General features: G+C 41.1%; 1 protein-coding gene and 1 long non-coding RNA gene across 2 annotated transcripts in view; one reads left to right on the top strand and one right to left on the bottom strand.

Annotated features, from left to right (window-relative positions):
- The window catches only part of LOC146660943 (uncharacterized), a 73,716-nt gene that overhangs the window by 11,377 nt on the left and 41,474 nt on the right, over nucleotides 1-20,865 (bottom strand). The gene's annotated exons all lie outside the window — the stretch shown is intronic.
- The window catches only part of kctd16b (potassium channel tetramerization domain containing 16b), an 87,780-nt gene continuing 83,936 nt past the window's right edge, over nucleotides 17,022-20,865 (top strand). The window contains exon 1 of the mRNA XM_085421018.1: nucleotides 17,022-18,250. Within this exon, the coding sequence (XP_085277144.1) occupies nucleotides 17,413-18,250 (838 nt within the window). The 5' untranslated portion in view covers nucleotides 17,022-17,412. The remainder of the gene's footprint in view (nucleotides 18,251-20,865) is intronic.

The following is a 20,865-nucleotide window of genomic DNA, read 5'->3' as shown; positions in this document are numbered from 1 at the left end:
CGGGATCTGCTGGAGCCACTTGCCTAGCTTGGGAGTCACCGCACCCAGTGCTCCGATTACCACGGGGACCACCGTTACCTTCACCCTCCACATCCTCTCGAGCTCTTCTCTGAGCCCTTGGTATTTCTCCAGCTTCTCGTGTTCCTTCTTCCTGATATTGCTGTCATTCGGAACCGCTACATCGATCACTACGGCCGTCTTCTTCTGTTTGTCTACCACCACTATGTCCGGTTGGTTAGCCACCACCATTTTGTCCGTCTGTATCTGGAAGTCCCACAGGATCTTAGCTCGGTCATTCTCCACCACCCTTGGGGGCATCTCCCATTTTGACCTCGGGACTTCCAGGTTATACTTGGCACAGATGTTCCTGTACACTATGCCGGCCACTTGGTTATGGCGTTCCATGTATGCCTTGCCTGCTAGCATCTTGCACCCTGCTGTTATGTGCTGAATTGTCTCTGGGGCATCTTTACACAGCCTGCACCTGGGGTCTTGCCTGGTGTGATAGACCCCAGCCTCTATGGATCTTGTATTCAGAGCTTGTTCTTGTGCTGCCATGATTAGTGCCTCTGTGCTGTCTTTCAGTCCAGCTTTGTCCAGCCACTGGTAGGATTTCTGGATATCAGCCACCTCCTCTATCTGCCGGTGGTACATACCGTGCAGGGGCCTGTCCTTCCATGATGGTTCCTCGTATCCCTCCTCTTTCTTGGGTTTCTGCTGCCTGAGGTATTCACTGAACACTCGGTCAGTTGGGGCCATCTTCCCAATGTATTCTTGGATGTTCGTTGTCTCATCCTGGACTGTGGTGCTGACACTCACCAGTCCCCGGCCCCCTTCCTTCCGCTTAGCGTACAGCCTCAGGGTGCTGGACTTGGGGTGAAACCCTCCATGCATGGTAAGGAGCTTTCTTGTCTTTATGTCAGTGGCTTCTATCTCCTCCTTTGGCCAGCCTATTACCCCAGCAGGGTACCTGATCACGGGCAGGGCGTACGTGTTGATGGCCCGGATCTTGTTCTTACCATTCAGCTGACTCCTCAGGACTTGCCTGACCCTCTGCAGGTACTTGGTGGTTGCAGCTTTTCTAGCGGCCTCTACGTGGTTCCCATTCGCCTGCGGGATCCCCAGGTACTTGTATCTGTCCTCTATGTCTGCAATGTTGCCTTCTGGTAGTTCAATCCCCTCAGTTCTGACTACCTTCCCTCTCTTTGTTACCATCCGACTACACTTCTCCAGTCCGAACGACATTCCAATGTCATTGCTGTATAGCCTGGTAGTTTGGATCAGTGAATCGATGTCTCGTTCACTCTTGGCATACAGCTTGATGTCATCCATGTACAGGAGGTGGCTGACAACTGCTCCGTTCCGTAGTCGGTATCCGTAGCCAGTCTTGTTAATGATTTCACTGAGGGGGTTCAGGCCTATGCAGAACAGCAGTGGGGACAGAGCATCTCCTTGGTAGATTCCTCACTTGATGGTGACTTGTGCTATGGGCTTGGAGTTGGCCTCTAGTGTTGTACGCCACATCCCCATTGAGTTCCTGATGAAGGCTCTTAGGGTCCCATTGATCTTGTACAATTCTAAGCATTCCAGTATCCAGCTGTGGGGCATTGAGTCATAGACCTTCTTGTAATCAATCCAGGCAGTGCACAGGTTGGTCAGTCTGGTCTTGCAGTCTCGGCTGACTGTTCTGTCTACCAGTAGCTGGTGTTTTGCGCCTCTGGTATTCTTGCCAATTCCTTTCTGTGTCCTGCTCATGTATTGACCCATGTGCCTGTTCATCTTAACCGATATGATGCCTGACAGGAGCTTCCATGTAGTACTGAGGCAGGTTATTGGTCGGTAGTTGGAGGGGACCGGTCCCTTCTTGGGGTCCTTGGGGATCAGGACCGTCCGGCCTTCAGTTAGCCATTCCGGGTGTCTCTCGTTAACTAGCAGCTGGTTCATTTGTGCTGCCAGACGCTCGTGGAGTGCAGTCAGCTTCTTCAGCCAGTAGGCGTGAACCATGTCGGGCCCTGGTGCTGTCCAACTCTTCATACTGGAGACCCTTTCTTGGATATCTGCCACTGTGATGGTTACTGGACCCTGTTCAGGGAGGTCGCTGTGGTCTGCCCTCAGATCCACTAGCCACTGAGCATTGCCGTTATGGGTTGTGTCCTTCTCCCATATGCTCTTCCAGTATTGCTCCGTCTCCAGCCTTGGTGGTGCAGTTCTCTTATTGTTCCCTTGCCACTGAAAGTACACCTTTGCTGGTTCTGTGGAGAACAGCTGGTTTATTCTCCTGCCTTCTATCTCTCTGGTGTACCTCCTCAAGCGGCTGGCCAAGGCTGTGAGTCTTTGCTTGGCAGTTTCCAAGGCCTCAGGTATGGACAGCTTGCTGTATTTCTTAGGCACCTTATTTGTCGCACCTTGCTGCAACTCCGTTAGTTGGCTAACCTCCCTCCGTGCTACTTTGATCTTGCCCTCTAGCCTCCTTCTCCATGGAGGGTACTGCCCCTTGTCGCTGTTCAACTTGTAGCCAAGCATGTCACTGATCACTGCTGCCGTATTGTAGATCAGCTTGTTAGTGTCGGTAATCGTGGTTGTAGGTATTGCCCGTAGTGCTGCATTAACATCATCTAGCAGACCTTCTGAGGGTACTTCACGTAATCTTGGTAACCGGCTACGGGGGATCCAGGTTTCAAGCTTGGCCATGATCCTATTTTTCAGGTCAGTTCCTCTCGCACTCAACGGTCCTTCTCCTATCGCACTTGGGGCTATGTACCCAATCTCGGGTGGGGGTGATGATATCGCCCCCCTGACCTGACCTGGCGTCCTGACTCTATATATATATATATATATATATATATATATATATATATATATATATATATATATATATATATATATATATATATATATATATATATATATATATATATACATATATATATGTATATATACATATATATATATCTGGTATGTAACCCTATTAGGTTCTGACTCATATCCTGAGTAAATGATTCTCTAGTGATACCAAATAGAGACAGGAAGTGTGAGATAATTTAAGAGGACAAGCACTGAGCTCATGGTAAGAACAAAGGTAGCAGGTTTTGTTGAGAAACAGATCAATCAGTATGCTTATGCAGGAGGACTGCACCGCTATAGAAATACTCCGGCGAACCCATCCTCTTTGATGATGACGGCAGATAATGGAAAGTAATGTGCTGATGACCTCTGCCGAGAGGAAATAGAGAAGGGAGGAAATGGGAACTGAGTGAACATTGCAGATGCACATGGGTTTGACATGTGGGACATGGAAACACACAAATGTAGAAATGTAAGAAGAAAAACACATTATTGGTGCCTATACATTCCAGTGCTCTCTATCTTTAGAGTGGTCAAGACCAGTATAGTGAATTAATACAACAGAAAAAGCCAACAGGAACAATAAAACTGATATGAATTCAGATGACTGTTATTAAACAGTCTCCTTCCATTACTACTATCTTGATCTCTTACCCAGGGCTTATTAAAACTGGATTATTTCTGCTTCACTGACACAAAAAACACTCCTGGCAATCATAATAGGAAATATGTGAATTTTTTGACATAAATTAACTGGTGCAGTGTGAAAGGCAGCTGAATTACACCTGGCTCCCTACCTAGCCTAGAGTTACATTCTTCTTTACAGAATGATGAATGATAAAAATGCTACAGAAGTGCATGAACCAGAGATTTATCATTATTCACGGCAGACATAGCAAGTCCCCTCTGTCTTTAGGCAATAATATACAGAAAAGCCTTTTTTGGTCAATATTGTAACAAAACTGTTGTCTAGCCAAGGTTGTGCGGAAGAAATCTACTGATCTGGTACCATCTGTCACATTTTATCTCCCTGGTAAAAACAATGCTCAGATCCCAGCATTTGCCATACCTCCACGATACAATGAAACACATCCCAAAGGTGCTCTATTGGACTGAGATCTGCTGACAGTGGAAGTTATTAGAGTACAGTAAACTCACTGTCATGCTAAAATCATTTCCTTTTTTTCTGTTTTTTAGCTTTGTGAAGTGGCATGGTTATTCTGCTTGAAGCAGCCATCAGGAGATGGGTACACTGCTGCATGTTGTCAGCAACAATGCTCATTTAGGCTTTGGTGTTTAAACAATAATTAGTTGGTGTGAAGGGGTCTAAAATGAGCAAAAAAGTATCCGCCACACCACTATACCACCAGCAGGAACTGCTAACACAAGCCAGTATGAAGTCATGCTTTCATACTGTTTACACTAAATTCTGATCCTAAAATTAGCTCAAATCAAGACTCATCAGACCCGGCAACAAATATTCAGTCTTCAGTCGTTAAATACTCGTGTGCGTTGCTGACAGGAGTGGCACCCAGTGTGGTCTTCTGCTGTGGTAGTCCATCTGCTTCAGGGTTTAATGTCTTACATATTCAGAAATGCTTTTTTGCACACCTTGTTTGCAACGAGCGGTTATTTGAGTTACTGTCATCATCCTCTCAGCTTGAAGGAATTTTCATTCAGAGAGCTGCTGTTCACTCAATATTTTCTCTTTTTCAGACCATTCTCTGTAAACCCTAGAGATGGTGGCGTTGGAAAAAAATCCCAGCAGTTTCCGAAATACTAAACCCCTCCCCCTCTGGTACTAACAACCCTGCCACGTTTAAAGTTTTAACATCACCTAAATAACCTTTTCTTCCCTATTCTGATGTTCGATTTGAACTCAGAGGGCGATCTTGATCATATATACCGTACATGGATAAATACATTGAATTGCTGCCACCAATCAACCTTTGCTTGCTGATTAAACATTTGTGTTGAACAAACGTACCTAACAGAGTCACTGGTCAGTGTATGTTTTCATCACTTGCTTCAAGATTGCTCCAGGATGAATCTATTACAGGCTATTTTTGTGCAAGAAACAGGTCAACTCCTTTCCCAAAAAACAATCAACCAAAGTGCATAAAAAACAGCAACAAAAGAATTTCATTAAAAACCCTTCTCATGCTGTGCAGCCCTGGCATGGATCATTTCTCTGTCTTATGAAGAACAAAATCAATTTGATGCAGGGAACATGAATTCTTACAGCAAACACCCATGACTAATCATAAGCAGAAATGAGTTGCTTCCCCTTCATTGCCTCTCATCTTTCTTTAGACTTTTAATCATCTTTAAACTTGAGGAACATGCCTTTCTTTTTAATCCACTTAATTAAAGAAAATTGAAAAGTGCCAGAGAGGGTAATTGAATTTAGGGTACTGTATTGCCATATGCTGTCATAATTGCCCTCTTATAAAAAGTCTCTCTTGTAATCCTGCTGTCACTGCCTGCCTGGATGAGTGGATTAAAACCATTGAATTTCCTCTACTGAAGCAAACCTTCGTCTTCAACCACCTACTACACCCCCGATTAAGATTTCACCTGCATCAAGCAAGGAAAAACTTATAAATCTTATAATATGTTCCCCTGAAAGAAAACTATGCAGATGGTAGGTATTTTTCCTATTCAGTAATGCATACTGAACATTTTAACGAGCACAGAACTAATCCTGTCTCCTAAAATTCATTTCCATTACAGCTAAACTGCATTCTCAGTTACATTTTAACGCAAATGACGGGGCTTCACAAAGCACACAGAGCTCTAAAGAAATGAATCTTGAGAATATTTACAAGGTTAACTTCAGTTAATTCATCGAATTCATTTCCTCCCGCCCTATATGACTGCTGCACAGATCATAAATTAGTAGGCATCTGGTTCGCTGGAGCAGCTTTCTCCATTCTATGAGTTAGCTACACAAGCACTAAAATGACAATAGAAGACTTGAAGAGTTTGAGAAGTTTATTCCGAAATGAGATTTTTACCCTCTTGAGGTTTTTAAAAAAGAGAGTTAGTCAGCACGAATTATCTTCAATATAATATGTAATAATATGATGTCTTCTGTGATATACCAATGAAGTATGAGGTTAGCTCTCAATGCTTTCTTGATCTGTATTACACACATGCAAGGTAGCTATGGTTCAATGTAAACCTTTGTTTGCAAAATGAGAGATAAGAATTGAAGCATTTTAATGTGTAGTGTGGACTTTTGCCAGCTTTTTTCCTTCCTGTCTCTGGTTGGCATACAGGGACAGCACCATTCGACCCACGAGTGTTCTACCTGTCAAAACAGATTTAGGAGCTTCTAAAATAAACCTCATATTATGAATAGCTGCATGGCTTTGGTTCTCCTTCTTATTTCTATGCTTCCCTCACAGACATCCTTCCAAGTTTTACTTGGAGTAAGTTTTACTTAGCATGATGATTCCATTCACTTTGAGATATGATGAACATATATTATTTTTAGCCCAGTGAGCTGATGCTGAGATGCATGTGTTTCTTTTTATATGAATGCAGCTTAAAGGAGAGACGTCGGTATTTGAATGTTGTTCACTGTCTTGCCCTTTATTGCCATGAATTCCCAGTTACCACAGTTACTCACATGGGATTTGGTAATGAAGTTTATGGTGAAAAGTTTATGACCAGTGGCTTTGGATCTGGAGATAGTAGGTCATCTATTAATTGGAAGGTCAGTGGTCAATTCCTCGGCTCCTCTGGCCTACATTTCAAAGTCTCCTTTGTCGAGATACTGAATCCCAAGTCAATAATCAGTATATCTGGGATATATTTGCAAATGTGTGAATGTTATTTGTTGCTTAAAAGTGCTTAAAAGCACTTCAAGTGCTCAGTATGAATAGTAGTAAAGTACAAGTACCACTTCATATACCATGATAGCTAACCTTTCAGACCTTTCTTTCCTTCAAACGCATCAGTGTCATTTAGGAGAAATAACAGCTACATGTCTCTTTCATTACATGCATCACAGTATTATAATTACTGCCAATGGAATAATAAATATGTGTCCCATAATGAGAGATTTCTCTCTGTGTGACTGTTGACTTTCAGCAGGAGGAGAGATAAAAACACTGGCTCATTCTGAGGGACGGACACAAAAACCTGAGCCTTACTATTTTTGTCTTCAATGCTAATAAGCACCAACTGGACTGGTAATATCTTAATGAGATTTCACATCATTAATGAACAAAAAAAAACAAAGTATGAAAGCCAGAATTATAAGCCAGAAACAATCAGCGTGGTCTGTGCTTTAACAGCAGAACGAGATAAGAACATGAAATTAATAAAGTTGTACTGCAACTCCTGCCTTCCACAGAGAGTGAACTGCATTGTAAACTGCGTCTAAAGCTGCAATCGTTCCCAAGATTTGTAATTCTTGTTGACTTGTTCTGTGTGTGGGGTGACTCCCCACTGGATGTTCTGTCTTTCTGAGGAAATTATTGATGGCAGAAGCGAACTGAGACCCACATCTTCTACTAACTGTCACCTTCATTTTCTCACACACAGAAATGATTCATTTTCACTGTGTCTGCTGAGGGCTTCATACACTACTTGAATGCTTCTTTGCCCATTCTACTGTAATATTGAACTGCATCCAAGTTACATAGTGCTGGATTGGATATAAAGACAAATGAAACACATTTAAAGCATCAAAGCATGAACAGCTGAAGAGCAAAATTGGATGCTATACCTTTAAAGGGGTTTTACAGTTCAAAGGACTTGTGGAGATTTGGCCCTATCAAGAGATTTGTCACACACTGAAGACCTGTGGAAACCACCCTTTAATCCCAAGAGTCTGTAAGCAGGAGCGAGAGAGAGATTGTGATGTAACACACAGACACACACTCTCTTACACACAGGGAGAGGCAAATATACACACCACACCAGTACACCAGCAGGGCTAGCTACCCCTCCACAGTGTTCCCATGGCCTTTGTGCTGGCAGAGAGAGAGAGAGCGGATGCTTAGCAACATCTCATCTGCATGGTTTGCCAAATCAACAGGGTCAACATCCCTTTAGGCTTGGAGAACTCTGCTGTGCTGTGCAAGGAGCTGCCTCAGACATGCAGAGCCTGGTGCAGATGTGGGAAGATTCTCCTCATTGCAGATATCTCTCGTAAGCTGCTTGGTATCAGTATTCACCTTCAGGATATATTCTTCTTAAAACAGAGAAAATGTTGCCATTGTGATCACTGACCATTTGCTTCTATTTTCCACTGTTTCTGTTGTTTCAGATTTTTTTGATTTGATTTTTTTTGTCAACGCTTTGTTATGCACACTGCTGCCTGTATTAAGAAATATGGACTTTACTGTATGTAACTTTCTCCTGAATATCCTTTGTAATTTCCTTGGATGTACAGTACATGGCATCAACCTGACTGCATGGCTGCTCTGTACATTTTACTAAAGCTCATCTGTGTCTGATGTAATCCACATAGGAAGATGAGTCAATATGCACTTACACACAGTCTGACTCAATGGATTTTTTTTTCTTCTTTAACAAATGAACAGAGATTTCTTCCTTCACTGTGGAGCTGTCAGATCCTCCACCCCCTCCCATCCTTTCACTACACCCACAACTTGATCCTGGCCAACTGCTTTCTGAGTCGCACATGGTGCAAATTGAATCAAGCGCCAGCTACTGTAAGATACACTGAAAACCTCCTGGTGTTAACACTGCATAGAAGTTTGATTATCTCTTCATGTGCAAAGTTTCTACATTTGTTCCAAGAAGTGAAAAAGAACTTTAGGAGAAAGGTCTGGCTACTATTTTCATTTTTAACAGCAATACTCCTTATTCTAAACTTATTCTAAACCGAACTTATTAATAAATTAATAAGTTCAGTTATATTTCTACAGTCAGTTATGATCAGACTGCCTTAAGCACATCTTGTGAAAAGGAAAACAGAAATCTGTCTGATACAGTATCCCTGAAGTTAAAACTTGGGAGGGTATTGTAACTGAGAAATTTATTGGACATGTTTAAATATCTGATCGTTGTTAATATTTCATATATATATATATGAGATTAGTTTTTTTGTAGATACATTGTATTATATATATATATATATATATATATATATATATATATATATATATATATATATATATATATATATATATATATATATACGCTGCGCCTTAGATAGAGCGCTGACCTGAACATAGTGTATCTCTCCTCTTGGCCAACTTGGTTTGGCTCTAGTTCATCTTGGGGAATACGCTGACAAGGTAAAAATTTTAGAAGGTGGTTGGATGGTGAATTCATGGATGGATGGATTGTTTATCACTTTTTGTGAAGCATATAGTTAGCTTGTCTACTTGTGTACTATGTAACATTCTAACACAGTCCCCCTTAACAGTTAGAGGAAAACACACCGATTCTAATGAGTGAAAATCACAAATAATGGAAGGTAAGTGTTGCGCTCCAAACTGTGACGCAGTCTTGTAATTCTTTTGTATCTCATCTTGTTCTCTGTGGAAGCCACAGTACATGAGATAGGAGCCTTGAATACAGCAAAAGATCGTAGACCTCTAAAAAACGAGGCCTTCAACATAAATATATTTATGCAATGACAGCACAAACCAAACTTTCAAAAAAGCTAAAAAACTAACAAACAAAAAAAACCCCTAAAATACTTAGAAAAGCAGCAGGACACCTAAATTAAAACTATGGATCAAAATCTAAATTGGAAATACTCATTTGCATCTGTGAGACACCGAATGCAATAATAAATACCATCTATCATTTAAGAGTTTGAAATACAATGTATCTACAAAAAAACTAATCTCATAGCACATGTATGAAATAAACAAAGAAATGCAGATGCAATAATACCTATATATTCATAATATAAGTTATTAATATTATTATTAAAATGTAAACACTGGTCTAGAAGAAACCACACAAGTGAATTCTTGCTGGAACAATATGCAGTGTATACTCTCCTGATATCTAAACAGCCAATCCCCTGGAAGTAACTCAATGCATTTAGTCACTTAGGCATGGTAAAAACAACCCGCTGAAGCTCAAACCAAGCATCAGAATAAGGATGAAAGATCATTTAAGTCATTTTGAACATTGTTTGTGCCAGACGAGCAGGTCTGAGTGTATCAGAAACTGGTGATCTACTGGGGTTTACCTACAAAACCATCTCTAGGGCTCACAGTGAGCAGTCCAAGAGAAAAGAAACAGAGCAAATATCCAGTGAGTGGCAGTTCTCTGAGTGAAAATGCATCGTGTTAGAGATTAGAGGAAAATGGCCACACTGCTCCGAGTTGATGGGAAGTAATTCAGCAACCAAAAGGTATGCAGACGAACATCTCTGAATGCACAACCTTGAAGCAGATGGGCCACATTGGATGCCATTCCTGTCAGCTAAGAACAGGAAACTGAGGCTATAATGCACACTGGCTCACCAACATTGTTCTGTATGGATGTCACAGAGGATTGGAAAAACATTGCCTGGTCAGATGGTCTCGATTTATATGACATTCAGGTGGTAAGATGAGAATTTGGTGCCAGCAAAACCAAAGCATGGATCCATCTTGCTTTGTATCAATGATTCAGGCTTGTGATCTTTTCTTAACACACTCTGGGCCTCTCAGTAGCAACTGTGCACCATTTATGCCACAGCTTATCTGAGTATTGTTCTTAAACACGTCCCTCCCTTTATGTCCACAACATGCTCTTTTTCTAATGGCTGCTTCGAAGCTCATCTCATCTCAAAGTGATTTCTTGACTGTGACGATAAGTTAACTGTACTCAAACGATCTACACACTCACCAGCAACTGTGTGATACTATCATGTTGATATGGACCAAGGCATCTTGTTGAATTGATGCCATGGACAATCAAAGCAGTTCTGAAGGCAGAATTGGGGTTAAACCTGGTATTAGCAAGTTGTTTGTAACAAAGTGTGTTCCCATTGAGTAGATTTCAAGCTAAAACCCAAAACAATTATGTAAACACTGAACATCACACAGGATGTGTGTCAACTGGGTGTATAGAACAAACACAGGAAACTATTATAGAAATGTTCTTGATCAGATCTTAATTTAGCAGTAAGACCTACAGTCATCTCTGTGCAGATACACTCGTACAAAGCCTTGGCTCAGTCGGTTGCATCTAAAATATCTTTGGATCTTAGATTTTGATGCTCTGTTTAGACTTGGCTGCAAGGATCCACCCGCTTCCTTGATGCCTTCTCCTGTACAAAAAGTAGTGCAGCACACACACACACACACACACACACACACACACACACACACACACACACACACACACACACACACACACACACACACACACACACACACACACACAAGACACCTGCAGCGTCAATGTTAGTGAGTGGGATGACAGCTCTGCTGCTATGTTGCTGGCCAAAAGACAAGCTGAGGCGTTCAACTTCCCAGCTCTCTGTGGTGTCTTGCAGTCCTCTTCTAATTCTGGCTCCAGAAGTTGCTCGTCTGTCCCTCACCAAGCCACTCTGCTCTGGCTGCCAGAGCCCTTAATGTTTAGTGGGCTTCCTGGTAACTAGCCATGTCTCCAGGGAGAGCAGTGGGCCTAGTTTAGCAGGGAATAGCTTCATGGCCTTGTGCAGAGAGTGGATAAGGAGAGGTTTTCAAGAGTAGAGCAACAAAGTGACACAAACCAAGACCAAAGTCATTTTTAACCTGCTGAAATGAATAATACTAAAAAAAAAAAACCATGTTGCTGAAATTATATTGCTCCATTGGCAAGAGGATATAAAACTGTCAAAATTCATAGACATGCCCTCAATTTGTCAGTCTTGACATTTTGAACCACAGAGGATTACTCTCTGCTCAAGATTGTTTGTGGGTCACATTACTGACATTGTATTATGAGATATGATGATTGTGTCAAACAGTTCAATCTACTTCTTCAGTGCAACTGACTCCCACATTAGATCTGTTTGTTGGAACCAGCTAAAAATATCTTGTTTAGATACCAAATCTGGGGCATCGGGACTTGTTACCGACTCCCACAAGGACTTCATTGAATTGATGTTTGAAGATTGATATCAGAGAGACAAAATATTCCTTAACGATAATGAGTCCATTAGTGTACTTCTAAAACAAGCCAAAAAATTGCTCAGCAATGTTTAAAGGCACATTTGAGAATGATGACTCATTGCTGTCCTAGCAGCAGGTGTTGGAGAGTAAACACTTTCAGGACAGAGTTCAGTCAGCCTGCATGGATCATCTAATTGAGTCGGAGTATCAGGAAGTTATTGTTTTTTGGTTTTGTGTATGAATAAATAAAAACAATAATGAAACAAAGATCTTTATAATTCAATTAACTAAAATAGAGCCTTCCCTTTTTCAGACTGTTACAATTGTGGACCATGGTTTTAAATTAAACAAACAAAAGGAAAAAAAGAGTTTTCCACTTTAGATGATTTAGTATTGATAAGCTGTATAACAACTTTTTAAAAATCTGAACTATTAATAGGGACAAAAGTGTTTTAGTCTGTTTAATGCAGTGTTTCGCCACAGGGTGATTGTCAACATCAAAATAAAAGGTTTTTGCAATTAGCAGGCTCTTAATTTCTGCCATTCCACCTTCTGGTCATATGCAAAATAGAAGCCACCAGCTGTATTTTTTCACATTTCCCACACATTTACATACATACACGGATCAATATGACCACCTGCCTAATATTGTGTTGGTCCTCCTTTTCCTGCCAAAACAGCCCTGACCTGATGAGGAATGGACTTCACTAGACCCCTGGAGGTCTGCTGTGGCATCCTGTAAGTTACGAGGTGGGCAACTTACAGGATGCCATGGATTCGAGTTGTTTGTCCAGCATGTCCCATGGATGCTTAAGTAAATTGAGATCTGGGGAATTTGGAGGTCACGATATTAGCTAAAACTCATTGTTGTGCTCATCAAACAATTCCTGAAGCATGTTATCTTTGTGGCAGTGCACAAATCCTGCTGAAAGATGTCACGAGCATCAGGGAATACGGGTGTACATGGTCTGAGACAATTGTCCAGCCAATACAATTTGGCCCTTGTCAAACTCGCCAAAATCCTTATGCTTGCCCCGTGGGGACAAAAGGTTTACTTGCTCCCTCATGCATCCCACCAACTACCAGCTGCCATGATGAAGAGGTAATCATTGCTATTCACTTCACCTGTGTGTGGTCAGACTTTTATGACTAATCGGTTTAGTTTTTAAGAAAATCATTCATGCACACACAGACACAGCCACGTCTCACCTCAGAGGACATTAGCTTCCATATAGTATAATCCACTTAACCTAACTCTAACCCTATCCACAATCTGATTAACTCTTAATCTAACCTTAAACTGAATGTTAACCCTAAAAATTACATATGCCATAGAACCTGATTTTACTTGTCATTAAAGTGAAGTCAGGCTATTGCAATGTGACTGCACAGATTTATTTGCCCACATCATTAGTCATACAAGCAAAACTGCACACATTGCTCTCAGGCCCTTTAATTTCACAGTGATTCAATAAACTTGATGGCTCCCTATTGGTAGCAACGATTAATTCAAAAATGATGCTAACACTAAAATGTTTTAAAGAACACCAATAATCACTTTCCTCGTGTATCTGACTGAAATGACTGCTCTCTTGCAGAATTCCGTGCTAACAAGCTTGAGTTTTTTCCTAGTGAAATTTTGCAAATAATAAATAGCTGTCTATACATAAATAAAAAAAAAAAGTTAAAGTACACGTTGAGAGATAACTAAGGTTTTCATAGAAACTCTTGGTAAATACTCATCCTCTCTGAGTCGGCTGAATTTATGCATTGAATGTCTGCCTGCTGTACTTGCAGATTTCCCATCTAAGGCCTGGCATCATTCGGTGTGGCTGTAATGAGAGATGGAAGTGGGAGTAGTATGCTGTTTATTTCAACCATCTGTGACTGGCCTGAAAATTTCCCTTTAATAGTTTTCTCTGCACTGCACAGGAAGAAAATAACTGTGCTGCCAGTTGATCTGTATCAAGGAAGAGGAGTGCTCACCAAGTCGCTTTCTTTTTCAAGTGAAAAATTAAAAATCTCTGTGATATAATGTTTCTCTCTGAAAAACCATAAATTATTAATGTTGCCGCTGTGCTCACAGAGTGAATGTTTGTGTATATTTTTAATTTGTTAATGTGAAACTAAAATGATTTTAAAAACATGGAGAGCAAGGACATAATTTGGAAATTGCAACTACTGCACAAGCATGTTTTATGAAAACCCAGTAAGTTTGACATTATAACCCTAACAGAATAACTCAGAATCCTGCAAAAGACAATTTCCAAAAACTGATTTTCTGGACTTAAATGAAATAAATTATTTGAAATAATTCAAACCTATGTTGATACTGTACATTGTGACCGGAAATGCAGGCACGGTGCACAAACCATAGATGAATGTGTCTGGTGACGGTCTTGCTGTGTGTTTCGGAAGACTACACCAGTGAATCCAGGGCTCTTTGGGGACAAAGAAAGCTAAGGTGAAATTAATTTTGTCAGCACAAGCAGGTTCAACTCCTTACAGGTGGTCAATCGTCTGCTCTTTAAATAGCACCACAGTGGGGAGTGTTGTAGTGCCCACATGTATTTATGAAGACGCAGCCGACATGGCCTACTTCTGGGTGACTGCTGATGTCCCAGCTGGGCACACCTCCTCTCTTTCTACGTGTGTGTATGTGTGTCTGTTTGCATGATTGTACTTTATAGGAATTTTTGTGCGACTTTACAGCTAAATTGATAGTAAACCTGGTGACTTAATTCTCAAGCGATAAAACCAAAAAATAAAAATAAAAAACCCAAATAGTCACTTTTTTCTCTCTAAGAATTTCATTTCCAGTAATTTTTGTGCAAAACCTGTGAGGTGTGGGTGTTGTGTTAAAGCAAAATTAAAAGTTTAAAAGTGCTTTTAAAAAACCCACATGACACCGCATCCCGTAGAAAGGCATTAATAGCACTAAAAGCACTGAATGCAGGATGAGATTGTGCATTAATACCAAATGAAAGAGAATCAATTCCAGTATAAATGTTTTAGTGACTTTACTTTTTTAATTTATCTGCTGCATTTGATTGCCTCTGTGGCTATGTTGCTTTAAGCTACAGTTAAAATGGATGAAAATTAGAATTAGCACTGAAATAGAAAAGTAATGGCATCATTTTCTCAGTGGTAGGGCGGACACAACAGTTAAGCAATATGCCTGGAAATGCAGTTTTTCTTACAGCAGGGTTGGTTAAAAGTGGACAGATGAGCTCCAAAGGAAAATAAAAGGCTGCTGAAGGCATTAGGTCGTAAATCAATCAACCAATCAATAAAATACAAAAATGATTTGGACTTTCTGAGATCCAGCAGACTACATCATTCTCACCCAGACTTCTTATATACAAGTCCCTCTTTGGTTCTGCAACACTTTCACCATGCAGTAACTGAATTCTGTATAATGGTCATGTATAGTGCCGACTACTTTTGTCCCCATGACATAAAAATTTGATTGGAAAAAAAAAAGAGAAAAAAGATCCCTCTTTGTAAAACTTCCCCAGAAACAGAAAAGTGACAATCCAAGCCTTGGAATGTCTGTCCGGAAACTTTGCAAATGCAAATGAAAAACTAGCGCAGCATGCATAAATGCATTCATTTACACTAACTGTAAACCAAAAACCTTTCACCCACTAATTCCATCACCTCTCTGTGCGAGGATATGTCCATGGCACTGAAAAAGGAACTTGGGAGGGAAAACATAGGGAGGCGCTGTTGTTCATTTTACAAAGCAAATGCTGAAGGCTCACACAATTCTTCAATTCAAATGTGCTTTTTTTTTTTCTTTTTTCGCAAGCGTTTATCTGAATTTTGAATGTAGGTATTTGGACTTTGGATTTCAATTTGTAAAACAGTTCTAAAGTGGAAACTGCAAATATGTTGCACGACAGTAACGCACTATGGTAAAAATAAACGTGTCCTGTAATGATGTATTTAAACTAAATGCCATGCAAATGGATTCAAGCTGCGGGTCAAATTACAGCATTGTGCTCTCGTTATAATAATGGCACAGCAATGGATGGAACATTTCTTCCTCTATGCACTGTAAGCGGCTGGGAAATCTTAAAAAAATATATATTTTTCATTGCAGCTCCTTAACCTACGACAGCACCAGTTTCCCCACATTTGCATACAGCGGTGCTAGTATTACAAATGGCATAGGCTAATATAGCAAACTTTAGTGTGCTGTATATTCAAATAGGGACAAATGATTTTTGCTCACATGCGGGGTTTACTTACACAGATGCCTGCGTTTGCATGCGGGTACATGTAGGAGAGAAGGGGCAACACTGAAGACACCACCCAACTCTGTAGGGGAAGGGAGGCGGTACAAGTGTATGCGAAGGAGAGTGAGGAGAGTGTATGTTAGGGTGTGTGTGCTGAGGGAGGGGGGAAGGGGCTGAGGGAGAGAGAGAGAAAGAGAAACAGAGAGATAGAGAGAGAGAGAGAGAGAGAGAGAGAGAGAGAGAGATGCTCGTTTCAGTACCGCGGACAGTTCCCGGTAATGCAGCCAACAGTGGTTCGGTCCTTTCTACTGCTTTAAAGAAAGAAAAAGAAATCCAAACGGAGGTTTTAACACCTCTTCAGGACATAAAAAAAGAAAAGAAAAAGAGTCGTATATGGGTTTTATTGTGTGTGTGTTTTTTTAATGAATAGGAGGGTACTTTAAATCAGCGCGCACCAGGCGACATGTCTGGATGTTGTGACAAGCTACAGACAAAATGATTAGAGGACTGTGTTTGCAATCTCTGCGAGGTTTCTCGTCACTGAAAGGCTTTTTTCCTCCTCCTGTCAGTCTCTACAACCTTCAAAATCGTCTGCTCTTGAAAGGAAGTTAAAGAAAAAAAACAACAAAACAAAAAGAGAAAAGTGACAGCGTCGCATTTGCACCTTTTTCATTTCTAGCTAGATTCTAAAATAAGTTGTTCGACTTTTTTTCTGGTTACGTGCGTTTGTGGAAAAGGACATATTCCTATTGGATGTTACTTTCAAAAACTAAAAAGGCAAGCAAGGCAAGTGCTTCCCCCCCTCCATCCGGTCAAATAGCCTTCTTCCAGCACTCACTGGTTTTCCATGTAGGCTAATGCTCTTTTCCCAGAGGCGAAGGGAGTCCCACAACCACTAATGCAGTCAGCTTTTTGATGCGCCAGAATACACTCATCCTCTCTTACAACGACGATTCTTTACTCCATTCAAGTTGCTCTTTTCAGTTTTGCCGTCGAGACTACGAAGTGACATCTTCCTCTCCATTTTCGACAACTGTTAAAGACTGGTAGGTGATAATGGCAATGCAGCCATGAAAAATGCTCATTCGGATCGCTGTGAGATGAAGTTGGAGGTCCTGCGTCAAAATAACAGGGGGCTCAGCTCGGGCAACTTTTGACACGGACCCATCGCTTTTTTCTTTCTTTCTTTCTTTTTTGAGACTTGTGGTTGAAAGAGGTGTGTAGCCTGCTTGGAGCTGTTCATGACGGAAACGATGGCGCTGAGTCTAAACTGCAGGACTAATCCCAAAGAGCAGGCATCAGTTCAGAACAGTTTCCCAGATGTTGTTGAATTAAACGTCGGGGGACAGGTTTATTACACGCGTCACTCAACTTTGGTAAGCACCCCGAATTCGCTGCTCGGTAAGCTATTTTCTTCTAAAAAAGACGCATCTAACGACTTAGCAAGAGACCCCAAGGGTCGATATTTCATTGACAGAGATGGCTTTTTATTCCGGTACGTGTTGGACTACCTCCGGGATAAGCAAGTTGTCCTCCCGGACCACTTCCCGGAAAAAGGGAGGCTCAGAAAAGAGGCTGAATACTTCCAGCTGCCCGACCTGGTGAAGCTGCTGACCCCTGAGGATATCAAGCAAAGCCCGGACGACTACTTCCACAGCGACTATGAAGATGGGTCCCAGGGTAGCGACCACCGGCAGTGCCCGCCACCCTCTCTCGTTCCCGCGGACAGAAAGAGCGGGTTCATCACTGTGGGGTATCGAGGGTCGTGCACCATGGGCCGTGAGAGTCAGAGTGACGCCAAGTTCAGGAGGGTACCTCGGATACTAATATGCGGCAGGGTAGCCCTTGCCAAAGAAGTGTTTGGGGAGACGCTGAACGAGAGCAGGGACCCGGACAGGACCCCGGATCGGTACACCTCCCGGTTTTACCTCAAGTTCAAGCACCTGGAGAGAGCTTTTGACATGCTGTCGGAGTGTGGTTTCCAAATGGTGGCCTGCAACTCGTCAGTCACAGCTTCGTTCGTCAACCAGCACACAGAGGACAAGATCTGGTCCAGCTACACAGAATACGTTTTCTACCGTAAGTCACAGTGGTGCTTTAGTGAACGAAAGGTCACCGTTTGCAGGCGTGCACGCACACGCAAACTTGGAACGCCGCTAGAAGGCGCACATGGGTTGTCAGCTGGCGTGAGGGGAATATCTAGCTCTGGGGATGGGTGGGCCTTCCTAGCTGTGGACTCTTTTGACTGGTGTGAGCGTGCCAGTCACTTTATAGTGGGTGGTGAGATCCGATTGTCTGTATGGCAGTGCTCTTACACCTGACTTCTGCCAGCAGATTTGCTCGTTGACCAGCAGCCTGGAAGATTTCCACGATAAAGAACCATTATATATAAATTCCTTGCATGGATTCCACATTTCTGTGCCCTGTAGGTAGCCTGGATCTTCCTCTTTAAATGCAAGCACAGCTGCAGAGTCAGGTTTGCATTCTCAGTTGAAGTTTGTGGAGCGAAACCCATTAGAGATCATTTCCTGTAATTGAGGTTAAGCAAAGGTTTTCCACTTCTCCCTGGAAGCAGTGAAAGCTTCGCAGCTAACACATGATTGACAGGCTAGTCTGTGTTCCGATTCTGGCGTGTTCAAATCTATTACAGCATGCTGCAGCCTTCAGTGGGCTCTTATATTTCAAACGATTTAACCAGATTTTAAACATTTCACAACCATCTGAGCCAAGGCAGTTGTGAGAGCAGTGATTCATCAATGCTTGCCATGTCTTATCATGGTACAATTTGCTATTCCACCTCCTCTCTGCTTTTATCCAGCCCATCTTTTCAACTTCTTGCATTCCCTCATAGCTTTTGCTACTGCTTTCCTTCCATTTTTCCATCTTTGCTGCTCAGTAGCTGCTGGCAGAGTGGTAGTAAAGAAGATGTCATCATGACTGTTATACTGGCTCTCATAAGATTTTACGAGGCAACAAAAACATCCATATTTTTTAATCTGAGAGTATATAATTGATGACAAATGTCATACTGATACTCTGGATGTGCTTAAGTTTTCAGTACCTGACTACTTAGATGGCAAAGCTTTTGTCACACAACCCCTGAAATGGTAGCAGGGGGGCATTTTTAAGAAACCAAGAACAATTCTGGAAATAAAAAGGCCTCAGATTTGATTTGACATAAGATAAAACCAAGTCACTCAACTACCTCACTGCATTTGATCAGGAATTATATCATAGCATTATGAGTACATGTAGACTATGGGATCCTATACTGCTCATAGTTACCATCCCGTTCAGTTTCTTAATGTGGAAACAATGTTTGGTTCATAGGTTTTTTGGAAAATGGCACATTTTTCTTTAAATTTTGCCACTGTACACCTAAACAGAGTGTTTTAAATAAAAAAATCAGTTTGTTGGTTATTGGATGGATATTTCAAAGGATTTTATTTCAGTCAAGGAGAAATAGTCCTGCAGTCATGCACTTTACTTGTCTTCTGTGGTCTTTCTATGCACCAGATTGTTGATTTTGCCACTCTTAAAGTTTTTCCTATCTCCCTCATAGCTCTATTTGGGGTTTCCAGTTTAATGATGGCCTCCTTTATTTGCATTGACATCTCTGGGCATCTCATCTTGAGATGTCAGAGAAAAGCTGAAACTGCAAATTACAAGTTCAACGCTTGGAATCAACTCAACATGTTTTATATGCATAATTTTGCCATGAAATAATAAGGGAAGAGACCTCATTTGGCCATAAAACGTCTTGTGATTCAATTCAGATTACTTCTGAGCGTCTGAAAAGGACTATGTATAAAAATGGCTGCAAGTCCTAAAAAATGATTGCACTTCTTTTATGAAACTTTTTTGAGTTAAAGCTGAAAGTCTGCAGTTCAATCACATATTGACTATTTCAATTAAAACTGTGCTGGTCTATATGTGCAACTGAATGTATCAACAGTTTTATATTAAATTTAAGTCTTGTCACATAAGCAAGGTACAGAGGACAGCATCGTGAATATAGATGCAAATAAAACATTTTAAAGCTGACAGCAGTGTTGTGCCAGATATCGTCACGTAAAAAAATAAAGGAGAATATGTTTCAGTGTTGTCAAAAAAGGTTACAGTTCTAAAAAATAAGAGTTGTGACCCGACTTATCTCCCAGGTAACACTCGTAATGCTGCAATCTCTCGGTTTAGTATTTTGTGAATACGTGTTCATTTTGCCGATAATTACATTATATTCTATGCAGAGTTCTGACTGGCATCCTTTTTATCCCAGCAGAAAAAGAAAACAGTGCAAATCAGCTTGTCTGTTGCAGTTTTTAGCAGCAGCCATGTTCTAAATTCCTATTCCATCCTCATTCCCAAAACATTTGTAATTACATAGCAGACCGTTCTCCTACTTTAAAGAACTGCAATAAAGCATTGGACACTGTTTTATATTCATAAGATTTTGTATTTCAAAAGGTAGGCATCTAACCCAGTTTTTTAGCACCACTGGCTTTGTTGTCTCATCTCAATGCCCAATCCTCCAGATGTTTGGCAAGCGAAAAGAGTTCTGAGCTAATCTGCACAAATTTTTACATATAACATTACATTCTAAAACGCTTATTTTTTAACATGTTCATACAATAAAATAAGGCCTTTATTAAATATTACAATAATCTTTTTTTGTGCATCAACAAACTTGTCATTTC

This window comes from Rhamphochromis longiceps, linkage group LG10, assembly GCF_057381845.1.
Source record: "Rhamphochromis longiceps isolate RC_006_pf linkage group LG10, R_longiceps_female_GT1.1, whole genome shotgun sequence".
Classification (NCBI taxonomy): Eukaryota; Metazoa; Chordata; class Actinopteri; order Cichliformes; family Cichlidae; genus Rhamphochromis; species Rhamphochromis longiceps.
The sequence above is the reverse complement of the archived record's forward strand: the minus strand, read 5'-3'. Positions and strand labels throughout refer to the sequence as shown.